The sequence below is a fragment of the Vanessa cardui genome, chromosome 21 (genome assembly GCF_905220365.1).
Source record: "Vanessa cardui chromosome 21, ilVanCard2.1, whole genome shotgun sequence".
Classification (NCBI taxonomy): domain Eukaryota; kingdom Metazoa; phylum Arthropoda; class Insecta; order Lepidoptera; family Nymphalidae; genus Vanessa; species Vanessa cardui.
Window position 1 is genome coordinate 4,393,653 of NC_061143.1, and position 27,188 is coordinate 4,420,840.

A 27,188-nucleotide genomic window follows, 5' to 3' on the forward strand; every position below is an offset into this window, starting at 1 on the left:
AATAATGAAAATATATTTTCAACAAAAATAAAACTAATTATGAATCTGAACAAATGTTATGGCCATAGTCGTAACCATAGAGTATATATTTTATTGACAAAGTGACAAATGACATTAATGTAAAAATAGTGACGTTTTCAGAAGAGTTATTATTGTATTCCTAATTTTTGTTTGTACTATAAATTTGAGGACCTGTTATTAGTCGATATAAATGTGATGTTTAAGGTCCTGGTGGCTTTTATTCTAAAATTTCATTATATTGCAGTGTTCGCTAATTAAATTTTAAAATGACTGAGACGCGTCGTTTACAACTCCATCTGGGGAAATGTATCGAAGATTTAGATAAATTACACAATGTTGACTTTAAATCTAAAAGAGCTACAATGTAAGTTTTTTATTCAATTATTTAAAAATATTTTAATAAAAAAGTTTGTAAATTTTAATAGCAAAGTTTTCTTACACTTATAGGTTATGCAAAACAGCTCAAAAACTTTTCGAAACTGCAGAGGAGGCCCGTGAAAAGGGTGATGAGGAGTATTCCTATGTACAGTACATGAAATACCTACGAGTAGTTTCGTATATAAGCAAAGATAAAGATTATTCAAAAGACAAGACTTACTTTAACAGTATGATTGGAACAAAAAATCCAAACAAAGCAATAGATGCAGCGGAGAATTTAAAAAATAGCTTAATTGTGAGGTAAAATTTTTAATTTAATAAACACATTACTACTATACAATTAAACTAAGTATCAAATCAAAATATTATAAGGTAACAATTTTATAACATTTAAAAATCAATAATAATTTAAAGCATAGAAACTTTTAATAGTAAACAAAGTAAAATTAAAAGCTAAATTTGAAAAAATGACAAAAACATTACACTTCATTTGTCAATATTTCAACTACAATGAATTTCTTTTAAAACTAGATTATGTTTCTGATTTTCAGATATAAAAAAGAAGAACAAGCGCAACGCTTACAAGACATAAAAGAGAATGAATTAATCAAGCAAAAAATTGATGAAAACAGAAAGAAAGCAATGGAAACAGTGGTAGTGAGTGACCCACATGGAGTACCAGGTAACACTTATAATAATACAATTATTAATTATATTTTACTTCATCATAAGACTTAACTAAGTGTAACTGAGTTTCTAGCTGGTTATTCTCGGTAGAATCTGTATTTTGAACTAGTGGAAATTCAATAGTACTATGGACCTGAAATAAAGTATATTTTTATTTTGATTTGACTTAAGTCTGTAAAAAATTTAAATAAACCCATTTCATCACACTACAGCTCTGTTGAACTAAAGTACTTCATTATTATTAACATTAATATTTTCTTTGCATATTTGAGTTTATGTTTGTTAATAAATCATTGTTAAAATTCTCTCATAAATACAACTAGCTTTTGTAATGAGTTGAAATATTTTTTAATATTTGTTATTTCAAAAAAATAATCTTTCAATGCTTATATTTGCTAGTTACAAAACCTCCTTTGTTTATTGGTAATAAAAAAAAGTGTAATTAAAAAACTATCATGTGACTTAAGTCTATACAAAACTTAGCTAAGTTCATTACATAACACTTGGCACCGCTGTTGAACTATTAAGTTTAATGGATTCTTTTATGAGTACAAAATGAAATATTACACTATTCATATATATCTTATCTTTTATATTCTTTAAACATAGTGGTTAGATCACTATACTTAGAAAATGATAACTGTTATAGGGGGCTGTTTTATGTCTTAAACAATTTGGACTTTGCCTAATAATTTATTTTAAATAAGTAACTTTTGAGAGTTATCTTAATTATAAGATGTTAGTAACAAAACATGTAATGTCAACACATTTTTTAAGGTTGTAAACCTTATAACATATAAGTGATATATATTTTATTTTAGCACTTCTATGGTTATATAAATATGATTAACTACAGCAGCCATATAAATATTTTACTTACTATCACAAAAATGTATTAAGCAATTTGAAATTAACACTTTTATTAACAGAGGCAACTCTGTAATTTGTGTTAAGGTTTTCTGTAAATTTAATATCAATTATTTTCTATTTCCTATATTTTATTTTACCTAAATTTTTAGTCATTCAAATAATACAATTCGGATGTAATGTAAAATTATTACTGCCTAATAATATTGATTGTTGGTATCATGCCCCACATACAAAGTGTAGGAGACACATTAAAATGGTTTTATTGATAGTGATGGGTGCCAAGCGCAATCTTAATAGTAAATTTATTCAGAACACATAGACATATTGCAAAATTTATTTTAGTTCCTTAATTTACTTAATGATAATACATATTTATAGTAATAATACATTTTGTGTTTTTTTTTTTCATATAAATAATTGCATGATGGATCATAGTTATATATTGCACTTTTCACCTGTCTGTTCCAAACAACCAATTTGTTTGAATACTTTTTAGATAAACCCAGATATTTTGAAATCACAATGTTTCTTACTAATTGAGAGAACAATAACCTTACAGGGGTGCCCATTGTTACAATTCTACTTCTACAAAATAGTTTACAAAAAGTTGTTTCATATTTTAAATAATGCCTGTTATAAATAATTTCCGATTTTATAATCAATATTCTTGATATAGAGATTGTTAAATTCACTGCAATTTTTCTTATCTCCAGGTCTTGAGGAAGTGACAATCAAAAGTGAACAATTGTACACTTTACTAAAAAGTGGAAAGTTGAAAGTTATGATAATGGACGCCAGGCCTGGAAAGGACTACATTGAGTCCCACATCAACCACCCAGCTTGCATCAGTGTACCACAAGAATGTATATCACCGGGGTAAATTATGCTTGTGATTATTATAATTTATCATCACTGCAAATAAAATATGTGGAAAAATATTTAAGTAAGATAATACAGTGAAACCTAACCAGGTTTCACTGTATCCGCATTAACCAATGCGGATCTCAAGAGACCAAGACATTTATACCAATTATTAAGGGTTTCCTATAATCCAGTTTTCTAATTAAACAGGTTTAAAATTATAGTTGTCTCACTTACAGAGGATCCCGCTTACAGAGGTTGAAATGTGCTGTTATTCCATTTTTAGAGTTATGGTGTTATGAATTTAACTTATGACTTAAAATAATCGGTTATGTTTGTTGCCACTTGATTGCTACTTGCTGAAAGCTGTTTCTAGATAGAAATTTGACAAAAATATTATTATATTAATTCTATTATCAATATTTGACATGTCAAAATACTTGTGTAAACTTTATACAGGTTATTGAGTTAAAAAGTCTCAATTATAGAGGTAAACATCGATAAAGTCTTACAATTCAAATCTCATTTAACCTTTAAAGGTTCAAAAAGTCCCATTAACAGAGGTAATTTAATGAAAAAGTGCCGGAAACTCATTAGAGTTCTCAATAATAGAGGTTTCTCACTTATCCAGGTCCCACTTAACCAGGTTTCACTGTAATTGTAATTTTCAGTACAGTAACAGCCTGTAAATATCCCACTGCTGAGCTAAGGCTTCCTTTCCTTTTGTGGAAAAAGTGTTGAGCTTATTCCACCATGTTGCTCCAATGTGGGCTGGTAAATACACAGGTGGCAGAATTCCGTTGAAATTAGTCACATGTATTTTTCCTTAATATATTTTCCTTCACCACTGAGAATGAGATGAATTATAAACACAAATTAAGTAAATGAATTTTAATCACCGGGCCATTTCTTCTCTCTATTATTATTAGTATATGATATAAAAAATAAATAATGAAGAATGACATATAGTAATCAAGTTAAATAAGGGTATGGAACATTTTCCACAACACTGTTCTCTGGGTTGGTGGAATGCACATGGGGCAGAATTTCGATGAAATTAGACACATGCAGGTTTCCTCACAATGTTTTCTTCCACCGCTGAGCACGAGATGAATTATAAACACAAATTAAGCACATATATACATATATAGTGGTGCTTGGCTGGGTTTGAACTCGCAATCATCGGTTAATATGCACGCGTTCTAACCACGGGGTCATCTCGGCTACATCTCGGGTTCCTCTATAGCAAGAGATATCTAGTTTTTTAAAATCTAACAACAAAACTCTTTATCTAACTAGACAATCAGCACATGTATTGGAACAGAGCTTGCCAGCGGCTTCAAAACCGGTGTGGGCTGAACGAGCGTCCATGGATATAATTGTTATGTTGGACTGGAGCAGTACAGCATTCATACCAGGAATGACTCTGCATTTATTGAAAACTATTCTGCTTAAGGTAATATTAACTTAATACGGTAAACTTACCTATAATCCCGTCTAATTTTACTTTCTTTATTTTATCTAATAAGCGATAACTAAAGGCTATATAAGTAAATAAATATTGAATTATTTTAGAAATTAATCCCACCTAATTTTACTTTCTTTAATATAATCTAATCTAAAAAGCTTTTAGTTATGGCTATATAAGAAAAATAAATTATTTTCTTTTAGAAATATTTTTCTTAAATATTTTCCGGCATTTAGGCATGTCACTTCAGTCCACTAGCTGGTAAATGGTAGTGGAGTCCAAATGTGAAGATTGCTAGTAAAGGTAGTATTAACTGTATTAGTCGCCCTCAACATGCCAACCCTCAAATTTCTTAACCTCATTTCAAGGTTATAAGAGGAAGCAAACTTCAATTTATGTTTCTAAATATTTAAATACGATAAAATAATATAGTAGTGCAGCTAAAACACTTGTTAAAATCTAACCAATTAGGTTTCGATTCGATTTTTGTTTTATCTGTATGACCTTATCTAAACTCATTCTAACACCACAGATTATAAAAACCAATAATATAATTCAGGTCAAAGTTTATCTGTTTAATACTTTTTTGGATTATAACTCTGTGTGTAACCATATCTCTTTTTTACATTTCAGTGGGATGTAAAAGTTCAATATTCAAGACAACCGCTCGCTTTAAGCGGCGGATATGAAGACTGGCTTTTGAAGTATCCAGCGTTCACGACGAATCCTCAAGTGATACCCCCGTCGCAGGAGAGCACGCTTGATGATATCATGTTAGGTGAGACATGTTTGCCATTAGTTTTGACAAAATTGCACCTGATCACGTGGTTTCACCACCTGATGGTAAGTGGTCACCATCACCCATAGACAATGACGCTGTAAGAAACATTAACTATTCCTTATATCGTCAATGTGCCACCAACCTTGGGAACTAAGATGTTATGTCCCTTGCGCCTGTAGTTACACTGGTTCCAGCAAAGCAGATAAATAATAAATATTGGACATCACATACAGTACTCTGATCCCAATGTAAGTAGCTAAATCACTTGTGTTATGGAAAATCAGAAGTAGCGAAGGTACCACAAACAAACAGACCCAAGACAACATAGAAAATTAATGGACTTTTTCTACATCGACTCCGCCGGGAACCCAGGATCTCGGAGTGAAGTACCCATAAAAAATGGTGTACACACGGTGCTTGCCATACATAGCATGGTAATGATTGGGAAAGTCCCAAGTAATTAGGTTCAGAATAAGCGGTACCAGCTGCATCGCTTGACTGTTTAAATAATATTGTAATGAATAAATTTTGAAGGGGGCCAATTGTAATATATAATTGGCTAAAAATAAATTTACATTTAAAAAAAAATATTAATTTTCTTCGAGGCAAACTAAAAATTCGGTAGAGCTGGACAAGGTTTTTTAAATTAAACAAATCCTCGACAGAAAGTGCTCCGGAAGTCAGTTAAATAACCCTTCAACATTACAAGTAGATTTACAAAAAGGCAAATCTATGTTATAAATTAATTTATTCACAAGAATAGAATATAAAAGAAATAATTTTAACAATTGTAAAATCTTAAATTTAAAGAGTAACAAAATCGGGCGCCTGGATGTTTACATCCATTTAAAATACATAAAATTTAATTAAATATTATAAATTGTAAATTTTTCAAAGTTAACAAAAAATATTTTAAAGTTAGACTAAGTTATGTTATTAAAAGTTTCTCCAAAAAAAAATATTCAAGTATAAATTATTAGAATTAGGTGTAAATAAAGTTACAACAATGTATAAATATTATTTTTAAAAAAAAGTTTGAATGCCAAATTTTCATAAGATTATAAAATGTATACTAAATCCCACGAAGTTCCAAAATTGCGGTATAAATAAATATGTAAAAATTACATACCGAAATCCAGAAGTTAAATAAATGTTATAAAGTTTTCACTTCCTTTACGGTTTCTAAAATTTAATCTCCAGGAAAGCTTCTGTCCAAAACTTCAAAATATCCAAAGAAATAAAGTTCATAAGTTCTTCGAAAAGCGTTGAAAATACTCCACTTCAAGATACAGCCAATGAAAATAATTCAAGGAATAATCCACGATAATACAGTTTTACAAAATAACTGTAGAAAATAAATTTCGAAAATACCCATTGGAAATAAACTGTTGAAAAAAATTGTTGAAAATAACCATTGAAAATAACTGCAAAAGAGAAACAATTCTAATTAGAACCTAACACGAATTTCGAAAATCTATAGTTTCACTTTAATAATTCAACCAACTTACCCGGTCAATCCCGGTTATTTTCCAAAAATAACAAAATGCATCATGGGAAATATTCTAAAGATTCCCTGTAAAGAACCACAATCGTTGTTACGAAACAGAACAATTGAAATAAATTCAAATTTCGAAGAAAGTTTTTCGACTTACCACGAGGCGACAAATATCCAAATTAATTTTTGTAATCCGACGTGGATTTACTTCCAATTATTTAAATTAAGATAAATATCGTGCCTTAAAACTTCAATTTTCAACAATATTCAATAGTTTAAACCAAATAAAAGTTACAAAAACTTTGAAAATAATTTAGCGTCACATTTCGACTTAAAAGGCGGAAGGAAAGTGAGGTCTTAGACAAATGTCAAAGATCATCTCAAAGATAATATAAAGATAATAAATCACAATTAGGTCAGGAACGCATAATGCATAAAAAGTGCATTTTTATTTTAAATGTCAAATTTAGCGGTATTTTTAAATTATGCATAAACATAGCCTTAGAAATGATTGTCAAAGTCAAATGACAGATGCCATCCGATAACTTATGTTAGAAATTTAAAATTATTTTTTTGAGGAAATTATTTAAAAATGGATGAAACATGTAACGTGCGCCACAATTACGTTACAATATGTTGGATAAGATTATTGATAAGACATTTAATATCATATTTTTAGTAAATCCAGTCAAATGGCTACAATTTACTTGGTGGTAGGGCTTTGTGCTAGCCCGTCTGGGTAGTTACCACCCACTCATCAGTTATTCTACCGCCAAATAACAGTACTCAGTATTGTTGTGTTCCGGTTTGAAGGGTGAGTGAGCCAGTGTAACTACAGGCACAAGGGACAACATCTTAGTTCCTAAGGTTGGTGGCACATTGACGTTGTAAGGAATAGTTAATATTTCTTACAGCTTCATTGTCTATGGGTGATGGTGACAACTTACCATCAGGTGGCCCATATGCTCGTCCGCCAACCTATACCATAAAAAAAACGAAATATTGTTGAATTAAATTTAAAACTATCACATTTAATCTCTACAGATACAGAGTTTTGAATATGAAACGATGACAGATATTACAATTGACGGTAGAATCAATAGATAAAAGGAATTATGTCATTTCAGACGGAATCGACTACCCCAACTTTTCGGATTTGAGTCCACCGCCGGCCCCGGTTAATCGGGTCAACAAACCTGGAGAGCCAGCCGTAGACCGGAGTAGCAAGGTAAACATTTATTTATTTATTTTATTTAAATACTTTGTAGTACACCACAAATTAGACAGATTAGCCTTATAGTAAGTACACATAAAGAAAAGATGGTACAACCGGCGGTCTTATCGCTTTAAAGCGATTTCTTCCAGACAACCGAGGTGATATGGAGTAGTAGCCAACAGAGAGATAGTAGGTGGTTTAAAATAGACTACATAAATAGATACAAATAATATAGTACGTACATAAAATCCTACATACATGTAGCTAGGTACATAAATACATTTATACATACATATATACATAAAGTCATACATAAATACATACAAATATAAAGATATATACAAATAACAAATGGTATCTAGTCGCCATTCAGTGTGAGAGTGTGAGGTAGTAATTGGTAACATTGAACTAATAGCAAGTGTAACTCTGCATTATAGTTATGAATTTCATTGTCAATTTCCCTATTCCACCAAAAAGGGCAAAAGAGAAAATAACATACATCGTAAGGATGGTTATTATTTCTTAAGGTGATGATGTCCTATGGGCGTTGGACTTTTGGTGACTCATTTGCGAGTTAGCGTACCTATTTTAAAATAAACTAAGCGACCCGACCCGACTTCGCACGGGTGCAATCCTTGATTCAAAATATACTACAGAAAGTTTGATTGACTTCTTTTGAAGACCTTTACAATAATGTTATTTTGATTTTGTAGGGTTTGCAATGTAAGCACAAAAATGTGTTTATTTACGACATCACTTTAGAAATCTCTGAAATTATAAGTGTTTCTTTACTATATTGTACATGTATACCATATATAAGTTAGTAACCTTCCTCTTGAATCAACCTATCTATTAAAAAACAACAACAGCCTGTAAATTTCCCACTTCTGGGCTAAGGTCTACTCTCCCTTTGAGGAGCCTTTTTTGGAACATATTCCACCGCGCTATTCCAATGCATGTTGGTGGAATATACGTGAGGCAGATTTTTTATGAAATTAGATACATGCAGCTTTTCTTACGATGTTTTTCTTCAGCGCCGAGCACGAGATGAATTATAAACACAAATTAAGCACATGAATATTCAGTGTTGCTTGCCTGGGTTTAAAACCGCAATCATCGGTTGAGATGCAAGCGTTCTAACCACGGGACCATCTCGCATACTGGGATACTCTGTTAGAATCTATTTAAAAAACGCATCAAAATCTGTTGCCTAATTTTAAAGATGTTAGATGTAAGACTTGGTGGTAGGGCTTTGTGCAAGTCCGCCTGGGTAGGCACCACCCACTCATCAGTTATTCTACCGCCAAATAACAGTACTCAGTATTGTTGTGTTCCGGTTTGAAGGGTGAGTGAGCCAGTGTAACTGCAGGCACAAGGGACATAACAACTTAGTTCCCAAGGTTGATGGCACATTGACGATGTAAGGAACACTTTATATTTCTTACAGTGTCATTGTCTATGGGTGATGGTGACCACTTACCATCAGGTGGCCCATCTGCTCGTCCACCAACCTATACCATAAAAAAAAAAGTAAGCAAACACAGGTACAGAAAGTGGTAAGCGACTTTGTTTCAAAACCGTGTAATGATACGTTGTGTATGTGTGTGTGTGTGTGTGTGCAGTCGGCGGCGCTGGCGCTGTACTCGGAGCGCGCGCGCGGCGTGGCCACGCTGCTGGAACAGCAGGAGCGCATCGCGGACACGTCGCTCACGCTCGAGATGGAGCGCCTCAAGGCCGAGCAGGTACGCCGCCCCGCCGGGGGGGGGGGGCGCTAACGATACTGGCAAGGGTTAATGACAGACCCAATTGTTAGTTACTGATTTGTATGATTAAAAGTCCTATATTTGTCTTAGATTTACCTTACTTTATATATAGATATAGATTTATTTTACACTTGGCAGAAAACGCTTAGAAGGACATTAATCTACAATACTACTTAATATTATAAAGAGGAAAACTTTGTTTGTTTGGTTGTAATGAATAGGCTCAAAAACTACTGGACCGATTTTAAAAATTCTTTCACCATTCGAAAGCTAAATTAATCCCGCATAACATAGGCTAAATTTTATTTTGAAAAAAAATAGGGTTCCGTAAGATATTTTGGGTTTTTCGGACAAAAAAGGAAAAAATCTTCCAAAAAATATATACTATAAAAGATAGAACTATAAAATGTTCTAACTCCGGTCCTTAGAGGGCATAATGGCCTCCGACCCTAAGAACCTCATCTTCATCTGGCTGAGGTGTTGTGATCACGAATTTGAGGTTTATCACAATAGATCTAAGCGCCGGTTGCAGTAATTCTTCAAATGTGACCGTGCATCAGCAGTAGGGATATTAGAAGACTGATTATGAACCGTCATCTACGCGGGCGAAGCCGCGGGCGACCGTTAGTTAACAATAAATTGCTGTTATATTATGTATGTAATGTTTGATTAAAACATAAGGAGTAATATCATACCACAGATAAATAATAAATATTCTTGTTGTTTACAGTTATCACAACGTATGTCAAATTTAAATTAATGAATCTCATTCTTATTTTAAAATGCCTAATTAGAATTTCATCGTTCCATGAACTGATTGGCAGGACTGGGAGGATATCCGGCAACATCGTGAAGTTGAGCAGCGTGACGAGATGCGAGCCATGTACAAGTTGCGCGAACAGGAGATCATATCGCAGCTCATGCAACTCGAGAACAAACAGTACGACATGGTATGTATGTCTTTGTGCGTGTAAATCGTGAACTTCTTCTGTGTTTTTATTAAAGTTAAAAAACATCTGTAGGTTATCTGTTATCTATCTATATCCAATTAATACTTAGACCATTTCACTATATAACAATTATGACAGTTATCTTATACAGGGTGCTCAATACTATATAAAATGTATTACTTCTTCGTCTAAATTGAATGATTTTTAATGGTATTTTCGAAACCCTTAAATTCTATTTGTTAGAATCAATAGTAGTGCTTTTGGTTAGACTCTGTATATTTAATGAAATGAACTCATGGCGTATTTTAAGCGTGTGAACGACGTGTGTTTTAGCAACGCTCATCTTCAGCGCTGGAGATATTTATTTCAGCGTTTTTGTGCGTAAAAATAAAACGCGTTACAAACACGCGTGTGAAGTGGAAACTTGTTTGATAGCCATACAAATGGTCAGAGTGGTAGACTATAGCGAGTTTATATCAAATTTCGTTTGTGCGTATACGCACGTCCGCGAGTTTAAAACACGCTATGTGTTAGGGGCCTTTGATCTAGCTTAATATCTTGATAGCCAACTTATAGTGACATGTTATTTCGACGAGCGTCCATTTAGTTTTATATTATAACTAACGTCGCATATTACCTTATGTCATTAATGATAGTGTTCTGTTGTGTTCATGCTGTCGTCGTAAACGGCTTTGGAAGTTTATGTTAAAAATCAATATAAAGTGATATGTAGAAAGAATTCGCTATTCTTCAAACAGATGTTTCTGTAGAAGCGAAAGCAACATAAGTTAGTCTCGCATTTGACGATCTATCGTCAGGTTTTGAACATTCTCAATAAATAACGTTTAATGTTAAGGAACAAGAAAATCTTTCTCTCCGCGAACAACTCGAAGAGTATCAGCGGAGGGAGAAAGAAGAAGCGGAGAAGCTTGCAGAGAGCATCGTGAAGGCGTCTGAGGAGATTCCCGTCGACGACGACGTGCAGGGTAACTAAGATCGTAATTAATAAAAAAAAGATATAGATATTGATAAAACATAGCGTTTTCGCGCGTCACACAGCTGCCCCTAACGCGTGTAACACTGCGCGTGTCCTCCTGCCCTTATCCCAATTTTAAATGGGATCGGTGCAGCATTTCTCCTTCCATACATCTGTCGGACCTCATCTCACAAATAACATTATTTCTAACAATATTGTCTTTCTCGCAATCCATCCATCGTTTCTTTGGTCGTATAACACTACGCCTGTGTGATAGCTGTATTTAAACTACCAGCGGGTCTTTGTAGTCTCGCGAAACGCCGTCATCGACAAGAGGTTGCCACATTTCCTTATTATTTTGATTAAATAGTCAGTCTCGTATTTTTTTAAATACTTAGTCATGTATGTAGGGTATTTTGACTATAAATAAATAATCATAACATTCATAACTAAATATCGCAATAAGTACGTGTCGTTAGTTTAACGGCATGTCGCGAGCGTGTGCGGGTGAGGTCGCTGACTGTGTGTGTGTGTGTGCAGTGGCGGCGGCGGCGTCGCGCGCGCGAATCGCGGCCGTGCGCGCGCAGCGTGACGCTCTGGACCGCCGGCGCGAGGCGCTGGAGACCGAGCGCAAGCGCAAGCTGGCCGAGGCGCGCGCCAAGCGGAAGCCGGGCCGGGTAAGACACGACCCCCCCCGCGCCCCGCCCCGCGCGCCGGGCCGGGTAAGACACGCCCCCCCCCCGGTGCCCCGCCCCGCCCCCGCCCCGCGCGCCGGGCCGGGTAAGACACCCCCCCCCCGGTGCCCCGCCCCGCCCCCGCCCCGCGCGCCGGGCCGGGTAAGACACCCCCCCCCCCGGTGCCCCGCCCCGCCCCCGCCCCGCGCGCCGGGCCGGGTAAGACACGCCCCCCCCCGGCGCCCCGCCCGCCAATGTTTTTTTTTTTGGCATAGGTGGCAAACGAGCAGGAGGCTCACCTGATGGAAAGTGACTACCACCGCCCATGGACATCTGCAACGTCAGGGGACTTGCAGGTGCGTTGCCGGCCTTTAAGAAAGGAGTACGCTCTTTTCTTGAAGGTTCCCATGTCGTATCGGTTCGGAAAAACCGCCGGCGAAAGCCTGGTTCCACAAAGTGGTTGTGCGAGGCAGAAAATGTGTGAGAAATCGCGTTGTTGTGGATTTTCGGACATCAATGTACTAAAGCTTTCGCCCGCAGGAGGACGACGGCGACGCCTACATGGGCTCTCCCACGGACAGCCCCGGCGCGACCGGCCTCAACCGCTCGCAGTCGTCGCCCAACATCGCCAAGGTACGTCACTTCATATCCTGATGATCTATTCCTTGGAGGATGGAAGATAATATTCAACATTATAGGATTGTTAAACACAAAAAATATATTTGGTAACAATTCCGATGATTTCTTCAGAATGCTAACATATTCGACTGGAAAAGTTTCCAATTCAAAATCACCATCCATTCGCGCTAGTTGTAAATATGTATATCCAATTGGGAGATTCCCTTTTAAACATTCATTTTATGAACTTGCTAAACTTTCACCCTGAATATAATATTAATATATTGTATACCTACTGGATCTGGCATCAATAATTGTTACTCTACTGAAAGAAGTCGTGAATACATAGTAATATAATGATCTCGCTCCGGTCACAGGTGTCATCGGACGAGGACGAGTCAGCCGCCCCGCAGTTCGACCGAAGCACGAAGCCTCCGCCCCCCAAGATGGCGCCCTCCTGCGAGCTGCACCAGCGGGACTTCCAGCCCGTATGGGGCGACGTGGTGAGTACGCACGCACGCACGCACGCACACACGGACGCAACACTTGACACGTGACCGCACACGTGAGCACACAAGGTTACACAACACACGTACAAAGCATTGCTACACACGTATATACTTCACACATATGACACACACACATCCACACAAGGTTACACAACACACGTACAAAGCATTGCTACACACGTACATACTTCACACATGTTACACACACACACACGCATAGACCCGGTTGGCTTAACGTTGAAAATTTTAACCTACCGCTCACTAAAAAACTGTTTGATTAAAGTATAAGGCAGCGTCGTATCTGGTTTTAATCAAATACGTAATAAAAACAGTTGGACCGAAGGCGGTGTAATTGGAGGGTACCGTGTACACGTAGCCTTATCTTTTTCGGGTTTCTTACAATATAATAAATAAATAACGCGTTAACGATAATATAATGTTTAAGCTCAATTTGTTGTTTTATATCCCGAAACCTATTATACTTCTAAATATAAACTAATATGAGCCCAGTCGTATACGTTTTGGTTATTAAAAATGAGTGGTCACCTTATTGATTATTCTGCTTCGTATGCTGCTACGTATAGCAGCAATTGGCTATAGTTATATTCTTTAGACTATACTATTACGAATTCCATATATAATCCTTATCCTAATTTTATTTGGGGTCGGCGCAGCATGTCTTCTCCTTCCATACTTCTCTGTCAGACGTCATCTCACAAGTAACATTCTTTCTAACCATACCATTTTTCACACAATCCATCCATCGTTTCCTTGGTCGTCCTCTATTATATTTAATTAATACTTTTCTACGTATTACAAAACAAAGTTTCCTAGTCGCTGTCTAAATCTGAAATCGATCAGCGAAAACGTATATTCTATTCCAATTATAACAGAAAAAAGCCAAATAAACAATATTTAATAGCAAATTGACCCGATATCATTGGTCGAGAGCTTGATTAATCTATGAATTTGAGAATATATGGCGTTTTGAACGAAACTGTTATCGAAATTTTGGATGTAAAATTACTGTCAAAATAAGTGCAATGGTGTTGTATTAAACTAAACATATTAATCAATTACGGTTGATTATCTCAAGATATACGTAAATCTAAGTTTTGTTCCTTTTTTTCCTACTTACATTGGAATAGTTTTGATTGGGTTGTCTGGAAGAGATGGCTAATAAGCCATAAGTCCGCCCGTTGTACAACACTTTTAATGTACTTCTTTTGTTTTTTTTTTTTTGTATTTTATTAATTTTGTGTTACTTTCTTTTTTTGTGTATTGTTTGTGGTGTGCAATAAAGAATAATTCATTCATTCAATAGTCTATACGATTTTTTAACAGGATGGGGTGATTTATAAGGAATATTTTCCTTAAACATGACAAAGAATGTTCAAGACTACATACGAACGCCACGTAAACCAAGTTATATATAACGATTATAACGATAATAAACTCTTTATTGAAACCTTACTACCTTATGGGTGGAATATTCGATAATAATTAATATTATGATTGAAAATGTTTTAGTATTATAAGTAGACAGCTACAACACTGTATCTGGTTTTAAATATGTCCGAATAGGATTATCCACAGTGTAAGTTGGGATTATAACGTTGATGTATTCATTGCATTTACATTTGATAGAATAATAACAATAGGGTATATGACTGGCTATATTTTTAATTTCTAGTACATATTTTCCGAAAAATATCATATTTTAAATTCCATATTTAAATAACGTGCGAAAACGCTACTTGCACAATATGGCGCTGCAATGGGGTCGGTGAAGTCACTTGCCAGTATTTTAATCTGTTGTACATATTGTAGGCAAGCATCATAAGCCCGACCAATCAGGAGAGTTTTGTCTCTCTCAATAATTAACACTTTATTTTTCGCATTGTCAAATAGATAGGCTATGTAATAACATGATTAGAATAATATTAATAATAATAACAAACTATGTGCCTGTATACACGCGTGAGAAGTTTTAATTACAATTTATTGATTATAATAAAATTATAATTATGGTAAATGTAATTATGTATATAACACTTGGTCACAAATTTAAACATACATAATTTTAGATTTGTAAAGTAAGATAAGATGTGAAGTTGTCTATTTCGAGCGACTTGGGACCTATCTTGGCGGTTTTGCGAGCAACTTCACGTAGCGTTCTTGTCATCTTGTGCACGCACATAAAATTTCACTCTCAATTTTTCGAACGGGTTTGTAGGTCCTGATTACTGAACTCACATACGAGCTTCGAGAATGTGGCACATTTGTTACCAATGAACCGACAACATGGAATTTGAATATAATATCAATATAAGTAATTAAGGTTTCGAAAATTTTCGTCTGTCCCAGCTAATGTGAACGGCTAGACCGTTTTAGACGAGACTTGCACTGGCAGATAGCTGATGTAATAAGGAGTAATTTAGGCTTTTTTAATTATATAGAATAGAATAATTAAGACAAGCAATGTCGAAATACTGTCCATACAAACGACTTAATATCACAAAATCTGCATTACATTAAAAGTTAAACGCGGGCACAGCTAGTTTCAAATACGTCCAATGTCTAGAAAAAGAAAAGTAATCGCATTTCGTGTATATTTTATTGAAATTGAACCACCAATTAGAAGAAGGGAATAAATCCAAAAAAAAGGAACGGAGATAATAAAAAAAAACTTCATAACTTCTTGCTTTCAACTTGTAAACTTATAGAACATCAATGATTGTTAAGAATCATCGTGATTTATTCACCGACAGATCTGCCTTAAATGTTTAATATTTAGCCCTACGTCTAAAGAATGAAAGAGTGTATAAAAGTGAATATGTCGAAAAATGGCGTTTATTCCCTTCTTCCAATTGGTGGTTCAATTATTTATTATAATTAACGACCTTCGTGATCGAGTTGTGTACCGGTGTTCATGGATACGCCACTCCGAGGTCCCGGGTTCGATTCCCGGCCGACTCGATGCAGAAAATTCATTAGCTTCCTTTGTTGTCTTGGGTCTGAGTGTTTGTAGTACCGTCGTTCTAATTTTCCATAACACAAGTACTTTAGCTTAAATTGGGATCCGAGTCATGTATGTGATGTTGTCCAATATCTATTTCGTAATTTGAAATAGTTAAATTGAATCATTTCCATTTTTTGGATTCAGAACGGAGATGGCCCAGTGGTTAGAACGCGTGCATCTTAACCGATGATTGCGGGTTCAAACCCAGTCTAGCACCACTATATATGTGCTTAATTAGTGTTTATAATTGATCTCGTGTTTAGCGGTGAAGGAAAACATCGCGAGGAAACCTGCATGTGTCTAATTTCATCGAAATTCCACTAACTCACATTATTGGGAGAGTAGGCCTTAGCCCAGCAGTGGGAAATTTACAGGCTGTTAGTTTTTAATGGAATCACAAATGGAAATGAATCTCTCGTTTCGCATTTAAACCAATAAACTAAGCGAATTTTGTGATTTCGTGCACGTGTGGCCGCACGCCGCTGATGTGTCGAAAAGATTGCCGCCGAGTCACATTGTCGGTCTCGTGAGTGTACTGAGTGCTGTAATACGTACACATGTGATGTGTTTGTTTGTATGAAACCTCTAAGGCCGACTGATTAATAGTAGGAAAGTTTTTATTTCAATTAAACCCCGTGATTAGCTCAACTATGTATCAAATATGTTCTATATTCGTAATTAAAAAAATAAATAATCTAAGAATTATTAATATTCCTATTGACGTCACAATTTTCCTTAAAGCTTGTGCAAGAGGACGCTGTAAAAACACAAGAGGTCAGAATTGAACCTGTGTCTTTTTATATCGCTATGCAACCTTCAAATTATTGCTTTCCTACTGCTGAGATAAGGCCTCCTCTTCCATTAAGGAGAGGGTTTGGAACATATTCCACCACGCTGTTCCAATGCGGGTTGGTGGAATGCACATGTGCTCAGCTCAGCTCAGAATAAACGCGAAGCCACGGGTGATTACTAGTACATATACTCGTATATACGGTAAAAAAAGATAAATCCCAGTCGTTACAGGAGTGTTTCAATCAAATTCGATAACCCTTCAATCCTGTAGCGTAAAAGAGAAATAAAATCCCAAATGTAATATTTTTTAAATAATAACAAACATATCCGGTGGCGTGAACTAGTCAAATGTAACTGACCGTGTCCGGTTAAGCCAGCGACTGAAACCCTACAAATATATGTACAAGCACGTGGTGTTTGAAAGCCTACTGAATGTGCACAGATCAACATTTTGACGTAGCCTAGTTATTATTGGGTATTAGTGTGTTACTGTTATTGTTATGCCGAGCTGGCCCAATGGTTAGATGAACGATTGCGGGTTCAAACCCGGACAATCAAAAAACATCAAAGCTTCAATGTTTTAGACTAATATCCACCACACGTGTATCCAATCCGTATTCGACCAACAGCAACAAAAACAGCCTGTAAATTTCCCACTGCTGAGTTAAGACCTCCTCTCCCTTTGAGGAGAACGTTTTGGAACATATTCCAACACGCTGTTCCAATTTGATTACTGGAATTCACATGTAGGTTTCCTCACGATATTTTCCTTCACCGCCGAGCACGAGATGAAATATAAAAATCAAATTACGCACATGAATATTCAGTGGTGCTTGCCTAGGTTTGACCCGCGATCATTAGTTAAGATGCACGCGTTCTAACCACTGGGTCATCTCGGCCCCTATAGAACAGCTTAGTAAAATAAAGTCATCTTCAAACAGAGAACTTATCCCAGCAGTGTGATTACATTATATTTCATTAAAATAGAACAGTAAACACTTTATGATGCTTTCACTTTTGATTCGACGTTTAATTGAAAGTTACAAATAAAAAAAGTCAATTGTTCTAATGGACGATAACCGACGTAGTAATGAAAGAAATTCTTCCACAGCCATAGTATTAATGAAATGAACTCTTATCACGCGAGCGAACGAACATAACTGTATCGTTAATCTAACAAGAATGACATGTAAATTCGATGGAGATCTATGGTACGTTTCTAAGGCTAAGGACAATGTTGCAAACAAAAAATTGGCTAGAAAAAGTGGTGAAAAAGTGGTTAGAACGCGTGCATCTTAACCGATGATTGCGTGTTCAAACCCAGGCAAGCACCGTCTTTATAATTCATCTCGTGCTCAGCGATGAAGGAAAACATCGTGAGGAAACCTACATGTGGCAAATTTCATAGAAATTCTGCCACATGTGTATTCCACCAACCCGCATTGGAACAGCGTGGTGGAATATGTTCCAAACCTTCTCCTCAAAGGGAGAGGAGGCCTTTAGCCCTCTATGTAAATAAATATACTAACCAATATTATTATTTAAACACTCGAAAGTTTTACATGATGTATATGTAAAATAACTTAATTATTCATTAATTTAATAAAGGTCTACTTATTTGCTATAGTTAAAAATAACTACGGGTCGTTATAGTGGAAACGTATGCCCTGAGTTTATGAGGTCTAAAGCTTGGTTAACGCTACAAAAACTCTGAAATAAGACGTAATATTTTTTAATAAAAGTAAAAGTTATATAGTCCTTTTATTTTATTATCAAACATGTGTGGTACAAATTATAATTTAGAAATTAAATACTTAATATTTAATTTCTATAAATTTCCTTAAAAATTCAATGGATAACTAATACCGAAGTAATTATCATCTAATCATACTTTTAACATAACAAAGCTAAAAAGCCATTTTTTGCTTTTTGTCAAAGTCAAAAACATTTACCGAACGATAACAAAACAAGGTGCGCCTCGAAAAGAGGAACGAACGTACGGACAACCTATTTAGCCCTGTAATCCACGCGCCACAATGTACAATTACCCCTATATAGGGTGACAACACATCACAATATTCCTTGTAAATTAATAAGCATTTAATCAAATTTAGTTGCACCAATTTACAACATACTCAAGTAAAATTAAATTTAAATTTTGTAAATCATTCTAATATGTATAAGAAGTAATTTAATTAAAGTTATTTAGGAAAATGAGAAATGTCTACATTAAAACATTGTCACCCTACCGCCCTAACCACCCACCCCACTTACTAGTTATCCCTGCATTGGACACGTGCTTCAGTTCCAACACAACTATGGTCACAGCAACTTGTCCGATCAGTTAACACTTATTCCATTGTCTATAAATGTAACAAATCATATTTAACCGATAAAAGTCCCTAAGATTAGTCCCCAAAGTTCAAATTAATTTATAATCAAAGGTGCGAGTTAAGCTCTTTTTAAATTTAACAAAAACAAAATCGTAAATAAATGTTGGCGACGGTTATATCGACAATTTTCATGATATATTTAATAGTGTTGATTGTTTTGGTGTTCCCTTTGTCGAAATACAAAACGAAACCGTTATAAAGTTGATTTGTTCCGCGTTTAATATCACAAATTATAATTAAAATAATTTAATAAGTCGTAATAGGATTAGTACAAGTTGAAACGCATAAACAATAAAAATAGGAAAGGCCTTGTAATTGAGGCTGTTCTATTTTCGAACGAAGCGACAGTCAATTGTTATTTGGATAAAAAGAGTGGTCGGATTTTAAACGAAATATTACAAGAAGTTTCCACCATTCTCCGCTACGAACAAAAATGTATACCGCTGGACGCGGCCACTATGGTGTTAAAGGTCAAGGTCAGGCTCAAGTACTCGCAAAATCACATCATATGGCTTTTCAAAAGAGTGAGTTTTTATTTGTATTCATTTATTACTCAATAAGTTGACACAACACAAAGACTTTACAATGGTTTTATTTAAAAAAAAAATGACGTCCCCTAATTGAAAATAGTTTTTATTCGACTGTCGTAGTAATTAGATCTTATTTACCCAAAAGAGACAAAATTTAAATAATTTGATCCCACTGATTATTGTCATACGAACTTCCGACACAGATATACATCATTTTTGAAGTATGTACCTACTTCAAATCCTATAACAGGTTTTATTTTGATTACATTTCATTGTAAATTGATAAAACAATTTAAAATGTTTTTTTTTTTTAATGTCAAATACATTAGTTCTATATATACGGCCAGTAAATATTGCCGCTCTCTCGAATTAACTATTTATTATCTCTGCACATCTACGGCTCTTCAAAATGAAACTATAACCGATTTTCTAAGTGTCCCATATTCACTATGACAAAAATGGGCTTCCAGTATATTAATATTTAAATTATAATGAAAGGGGAATAGGATTCAAAAGATTAAGTAAAGAAATGCTACCTTCAGTTTTCAGTCTGATCTATTTGGTCCGTAAAAACACTGGAATATTTCAAGTTTAAAAAAATGCCTACAATTTTCGTACCATGATTTAATTATACACTTCATTCCATTGCGTGCCGTTAGGTAATGCTTTGTTAACAAAATTAAAGTTTTCGCAATATTTCATCTTGCCCCTTTTGGAGGACACAAGCAACCAAACCTGTATACTAAAAGTCTGTATAACATTTCCCTTTCAAAGTAAATACTTCCCGCGAATACAAGTGTCAAACTGTATTTATCTAGTTTTAAAGCCTAAGTAAATAATTGGTAAATTTTGATTTCTGACTGTGATAATACTATATAATATTCATAAAATACCTACTCCATAAAATATTGAAAACCTGTTGTACCCTATCAATATGTATTGTTGATAAAATCACAACATATTTCGATGCAGAAACTTTGTCTAATGTTATCCTTAAAACCAAAGACAAAACATCTACCAAAAACAATACTTTAGTTTATCCTCTAAACTCCTGCTACGTCACACTAAAGCTAACCGAAATGTATTTATATAAAAATAGTAAACTCAGGGTTTTGTTTATTAAATACTGACGAAATATCTACAAAGAAATCGAGAATATTAAATCTTATTTTGACTTATACTTTTTTACGACTAGGCCTGCCTATTTGCCTATAACACTTTAAATCTTCTTCAAATTTTATCTTCTTGAGTATACTTCAAACAAACGAGAAGATTCTTTAACACTCACACAACAATACACAATGTACTTCACAATGAACATACGAAATGAAATCGTATACATCACTTACATAAAGTTAATAAAGAATATTACTGACAAATTTCCAGGGTCGCGGGTTGACAGGTCTGAAGAATCTTGGGAATACGTGTTACATGAATTCGATAATTCAGTGCCTCAACAACACGGCTATACTTTTTACCTATTTCTGCAACGGACAATACCTTGAACATATTAACAGGTCAGTTTAAACATATTTTGTGGGTAAGATATTATAGAGACTAGAGTTTTTAGAATTTAGGTTCTTATAGATGTATTGCATATTGCGGTTGCTTTAAAAGGTGCAATGTGATCGATTAAAAATCGATAGGAATATTTAATCCCTCAGGTCACACAGCACGCGTGGTGCGATAGCGGAAGAATTAGCCGCCGTGGTCCGCGCGCTGTGGTCCGGCCAGTATCGGTTCATCGCTGCTAAAGATTTACGGGTACGGATTAAAATATATCAGTCCTTGCTCAATTTTAGGTACCCACCATTAATTTGCCACACAATTAAAGTAAAGAAAATAATCTGTAAATAATCCGCACGGTTTGGTCGTCATATTTTCCTTTACCGTTGTAAATAATCTTTGGCCAGTTTTAGTCCTACTATTTTTGATCTTCGGTTCAGTTTATCATCCTCTGTTTATTAGGCTAGCTTAACCCTACTATTTATTTCAAAGTAATGAAAGTCAATAACAAAATCAAACTGGTAACTGCTAGGTTCTTAAGCGATGCATACTATGTTCTATTAGTTGTTTGGTTGTAAAAAGGAAGTTAGATCCATTAATGTTGGTCCGGTTTGGGTATACAAAATGTCCCTCTATTTAGAACGAGGTTGGTAAACATCAGCGAGCGTTCCGCGGCAGCGAGCAGCAGGACTCGCACGAGTTCCTCACCATCCTCATGGACTGGCTCCACCTCGATCTTCAGTTCACCATCAAGCCACCACACAAGGTGAGAATTTATGTATTGACTATATTATTAACATGCCTATTTATCTATCTGCCTATATAAAAATCATTGCATCGGTATAGAACGACACAACTTAGGTGTAGCATCGGCAAATTGAACAAAACCGATTACTGTGGAATCACGCAACCAATAGAAATAGCTCCCTATCGCGCCATTCGACGCTATTCTTTGCTATAGATGTCTTGAAATAGACGTGTCAAATTGACGAATATATTAGGTCATATGATATTACAAGTTATTACGTTTGTGTAAAGGTCATATTCATATAAGAAATAAATATTGATAATTTGAGATAGCGTACTTAATCCGGATGTGATCGGTGATTTACGAACTTTGTCGATGCTACATTTAAGTTGTGTTCCCTGTACTTCCAATTTATAAGCAAAGAGCCGGATTTAGGGGAGAACAAGTGGGACAACACGAGAGGAGATTCCCGTGCCCTTATATATGTGTAGATATCTAGATATAGTCAAATTATAATCATAAAACATACTATTGATAAACCTGTCTAACTGATATGAAAATGTCAAACTTTTGCTCCGGCGTCTCCTCTCCTCTGTGGTCCCTGGGCCTCCGGACCCGTAAGTCCGGCTCGGTTTACGTGAACTGAAACAGGTCAGAGTAGCGAGTAACGGTCGTGTGTAGGAGACGCTGCTTAAATATGTGTAGATATCTAGATATAGTCAAATTATTAACCGTTGAGTAAACATACTATTGATAAACCTGTCTAACTGATATGAAAATGTCAAACTTTTGCTCCGGCGTCTCCTCTCCTCTATGGTCCCTGGGCCTCCTGACCCGTAAGTCCGGCTCCTTCTGCGTGAACTGAACCGCAGGCCAGAGTAGCGAGTAACGGTTGTGTGCAGGAGACGCTGGGCGCGTCGGAGCGCGCATGGCACGAGTACACGAAGTCGAAGGAGAGCCTGGTGCTGCGGCTGTTCTACGGTCAGATCCGCTCCACAGTGCGCTGCACCGTGTGCCTGGCGCACTCGCCCACCTACGACTCGTTCTCCAACCTGTCGCTCGAGCTGCCGCCGCACGCCGCACGCTGCACGCTCGCAGTCAGTGCCCTTTCTTATCTGTGACAACAACAACAACAACAACAACAACAGCCTGTAAATTCCCACTGCTGGGCTAAAGGCCTCCTCTCCCTTTGAGGAGAAGGTTTGGAACATATTCCACCACGCTGTTCCAATGCGGGTTGATGGAATACACATGTGGCAGAATTTCTATGAAATTTGTCACATGCAGGTTTCCTCACGATGTTTTCCTTCACCGCAGAGCACGAGATGAATTATAAAGACAAATTAAGCACATGAAACAGCGGTGCTTGCCTGGGTTTGAACCCGCAATCATCGGTTAAGATGCACGCGTTCGAACCACTGGGCCATCTCGACTCAACAATATTACTATTATGATTCTGATTCTTCTCGGTAGAATCTACTTTCCGAACCGGTGGTAACTTCACTTAATTGTTAAATGACGATTCAAAAGTGCTTGTACAAGCCCACTTGAATAAAGTATACTTTGATTTTGATTTTGACGTGCTCTTATTTTCTAATGATGGCTAGCTTTTCACCCGTTCTTCAAATGGGTAAAATAAATCTTTGTAAAACCCTAATATTGAGCGACGAATATTTTGTATATTCAAAAGTTTCATCAGATTCGAATAAAAAAAGAAATTGTTTTATATGACAAATCTTGGTGAATAAGCTAATGACCCAACCATGGTAAGATGGTCACGACTGCCATAGACAAAAGCACTATAAGACATGTTATGCTATACATCCCCAACCTTGGGAATTAAGATAATGTTTCTCGTGCCTGTAATTATACTGGCACACTCATCTTTCAAACAAAAACACAACCATACAGCTTTTTAGCGATTGAATATCAGTCATTAAGAACATATAGGACAATCACGTGTTTTAATCTATTCATAATATAAGATGTCTCTGTATTCTTAATACCCAGGACTGTTTAAACCTATACCTGAACGGCGAGACGATACCGGGCTGGAACTGCCCCAACTGCAAGGAGAAACGCGACGCAGTGAAGAAACTCGACATATCACGACTGCCGCCCGTTCTGGTCATACATTTCAAGCGATTCTACGTCGACCCCAAGGAGTACATGTGCAACGCGTACAGAAAGAAACAGACGTACATAGACTTTCCACTGGAAGACCTGGATATGAGGCAGTTCTCGCTGGATTGTCCCGGAAACCCCCTGTATAATCTGTACGCTGTGTCGAACCATTACGGGTCAATGGAGGGGGGGCATTACACTGCATATTGCAAGAGCAGTGTATACGGAAAGTAAGTATTCTAAGATTAATAAATAATAAATATGAGACATCACATACATTACTCTGATCCCAATGTAAGTAGCTGAAGCACTTGTGTTATGGAAATCAGAAGTAACGACGGTACCACAAACACCCAGACCCAAGACAACATAAAAAACTAATGGTAATCTACATTGACTCGGCCGGGAATCGAACCCGGGACCTCAGAGTGGCGTACCGGTGAAAACCGGTGTACACACCGCTCGACCACGGAGGTCGTCAAAGATTATTAGTTTTTTCCTTTAATTTGAAAAATACATCCCGTGAATATAAGTATAAATTGCTGAAATGCTGCAGCGTTATTTGGAGGCGAGTTACAAAAATCTTTTCTTTGAAAAAATTAAGGTTGTTAAATTGATGATGTCAAAGCTTATTTATCTCAAAGCAATATCTTCTGTAATAAAATTAGACGTGCGAAAGTATGTATGTCTGTTGCTCTTTAAACTATTGAACCAATGATGATCAAATTTTCTATGAAGCAAGCCTTCCTAGGAGAAGAAGGACACCACGTGTTTACGTAATAATCTAAACCTATACTAATATTATAAATGTGAAAGTAGCTCTGTCTGTCTTACTACCAAACCGCTGAACCGATTTCGATGAAATTTAGTATGAAGCAAATTTGAACTCCAAAGACATACGCTACTTTTTTGCTCAACACATGATAACCAAACCCCTAAAACGAAGCCGTGAGCGACAATAGGCTATTTGACTGGTTTTTAAAATCCATTTTATATTATTTAGTAAACGTTAAGTGACCCAGTAAAAGAAGATTTTTTTATTTCTAGTACATATTTGCCAAAAAATATCACATTAAAAATTCCATATTTAAATAACGTGCGAAAACGATACTTGGACAATATGGCGCTGCAATGGGGTCGGTGACGTCACTTTGCTGTATTTTAATCTGTGGTACATGCAGTACAAAAGCAAGGTTTACAAGAAAGTGACTTCATCATAAGCTCGGCCAATCAGGAACGTTTTGTGTCACGTGACAAACGTTTAAAAAAAATGCATTTTTACTAATTGATTTTTGAATAAATTAATTATCATTTTTAAGTTTCGTTAGTAAATAACCATTTTTAAACTCTATAACTGATTACAATAATTCACGATTTATTTTTCGCATTGTCAAATAGCCTATCAGTGTTTATTTATAAGGACATTACCACATCGTGCCACTGTTGCCCCCAGATGGTACAAATATGATGACCACCTGGTGACAGAAATCCCCGCCAGCGAGGTGCGCTCCAGCGCCGCATACATTCTGTTCTACACGTCGTGTACGCGCTCGTGATCCCCCACCACTCTCTAGGCACACGACCCATTCTCGATCACCACTTGGGGGTACTTGATTAATGTATTACGGGAAACGAATATCGTAAATTGTATTAAAATGTTACACGTTTTATTGCGTTTACGATGGAATAATTACTAACTTTTAACATTGGATGAGTCTACGGTTACAATTCTTTTTAAATGTGTATAGATATTCATCAAATTTTAAAAACAGTTGCCTGTTTCGTAAGGTAATTTTGCCGATACCAATATGGAACAATTTTAAATATTCAGTTTATTGTTAACTCTTTTTAAAACGCATATCTATTTGATATAGATATGACCTTGAAACGAACTTCAAGTCGGTTTTGAGTATTATCAAAGGCAATGACGTATTTATCAATCGGACTAATTCAATTTGTCAATGAATAGTTAACCTTTCTCATATCTCGACTTAAGTGTGAGGGAGACGGAGATATTTTTTTGTATGCGTCTGACACTACGAATGTTCTAGATTCTAATTACCTACACAGACTGCAAAACCATGCAGTTATAACTAACATAATCTTGTAGGTTCGCATTTTAGTGCGAATATGGTTACCCTTATAAGAGATAACTAAACCAGTCGCTTTGTCTCTGTATAGAGGATGAATATCGATGCAGTCCATTGTCTATGCCTTTGACTATCACGCAACCAACGATTTTATTCAAATTTTAAATATCTACTAATTTTTACTACTAATTAGTAAGCATGTACGATATTCGAACTATGTGATATCGATTGTTTAACGGATATTTAGATTAAATACCGGTGTTGACATACGATTTCAGATATCGCCATCTTTGTTTAACTTAACATTGTACGATATGTGAGAAAGAGATAAAACACATCAGTTTCATCTTTTTCTCAAATTAAAAAAAACCATTTTAATAAGTTTTTTCGGATGCGACCAATATTGTATGGAAGTAAGTAGTGAGTTGATTTACCCAGATATGATATCGAAATCGACTTAACTTTCGCTTCATCTCTTTCACACAGATGGGTTACTGTAAAGTTAAAAAGAGATAGGGCGAATACTGCATGAGTTTAATATTATCGAACTTTGCTTTGACGTACTAGAAGATTATACACAGTTTTTTAGATGCGGTGAAAACGGTTACTCGTCAACATACAATCGATAACATCTGATATTCCGACGACATCCAATTTTAGATTAGTTTCGATATATCGGACACATGCCTACTAATTAGTCGTTGGAAAGACGTTAT

The 27,188-nt window shown here is 35.8% G+C and overlaps 1 protein-coding gene across 3 annotated transcripts; it reads left to right on the forward strand.

Moving 5' to 3' along the window:
• Nucleotides 1–100: 100 nt before the first annotated feature.
• LOC124539037 (ubiquitin carboxyl-terminal hydrolase 8) lies at nt 101–26,154 on the forward strand. Of its 3 annotated transcripts, XM_047116346.1 has the most exons (19): nt 101–385; nt 469–699; nt 951–1,081; nt 2,670–2,832; nt 4,117–4,273; nt 4,919–5,063; nt 7,689–7,789; nt 9,400–9,519; nt 10,365–10,490; nt 11,347–11,476; nt 12,007–12,143; nt 12,681–12,773; nt 13,136–13,261; nt 21,391–21,521; nt 21,669–21,768; nt 22,151–22,276; nt 23,161–23,355; nt 24,269–24,612; nt 25,836–26,154. In XM_047116346.1, exons 1-19 carry the CDS (start codon nt 288–290, stop codon nt 25,936–25,938), a joined length of 2,757 nt encoding a protein of 918 aa, XP_046972302.1. In that variant the 5' UTR covers nt 101–287; the 3' UTR covers nt 25,939–26,154. The 3 variants fall into 3 exon arrangements, with proteins under 3 accessions (XP_046972302.1, XP_046972303.1, XP_046972304.1); XM_047116347.1 differs by lacking the exons at nt 101–385; nt 469–699; nt 951–1,081; ... (6 more) ...; nt 11,347–11,476; nt 12,007–12,143 and adding an exon at nt 12,299–12,302; XM_047116348.1 differs by lacking the exons at nt 101–385; nt 469–699; nt 951–1,081; ... (8 more) ...; nt 12,681–12,773; nt 13,136–13,261 and adding an exon at nt 19,429–19,998.
• Nucleotides 26,155–27,188: the final 1,034 nt, after the last annotated feature.

Coding starts and splice junctions, on each gene's coding strand:
- LOC124539037 (XM_047116346.1), top strand. CDS start 288: ATGACTGAGACGCGTCGTTTACAACTCCATCTGGGGAAATGTATCGAA. Junction 11,477..12,006: donor CGTCGACGACGACGTGCAGG/GTAACTAAGATC, acceptor GTGTGTGTGCAG/TGGCGGCGGCGGCGTCGCGC. Junction 13,262..21,390: donor AGCCCGTATGGGGCGACGTG/GTGAGTACGCAC, acceptor ACAAATTTCCAG/GGTCGCGGGTTGACAGGTCT.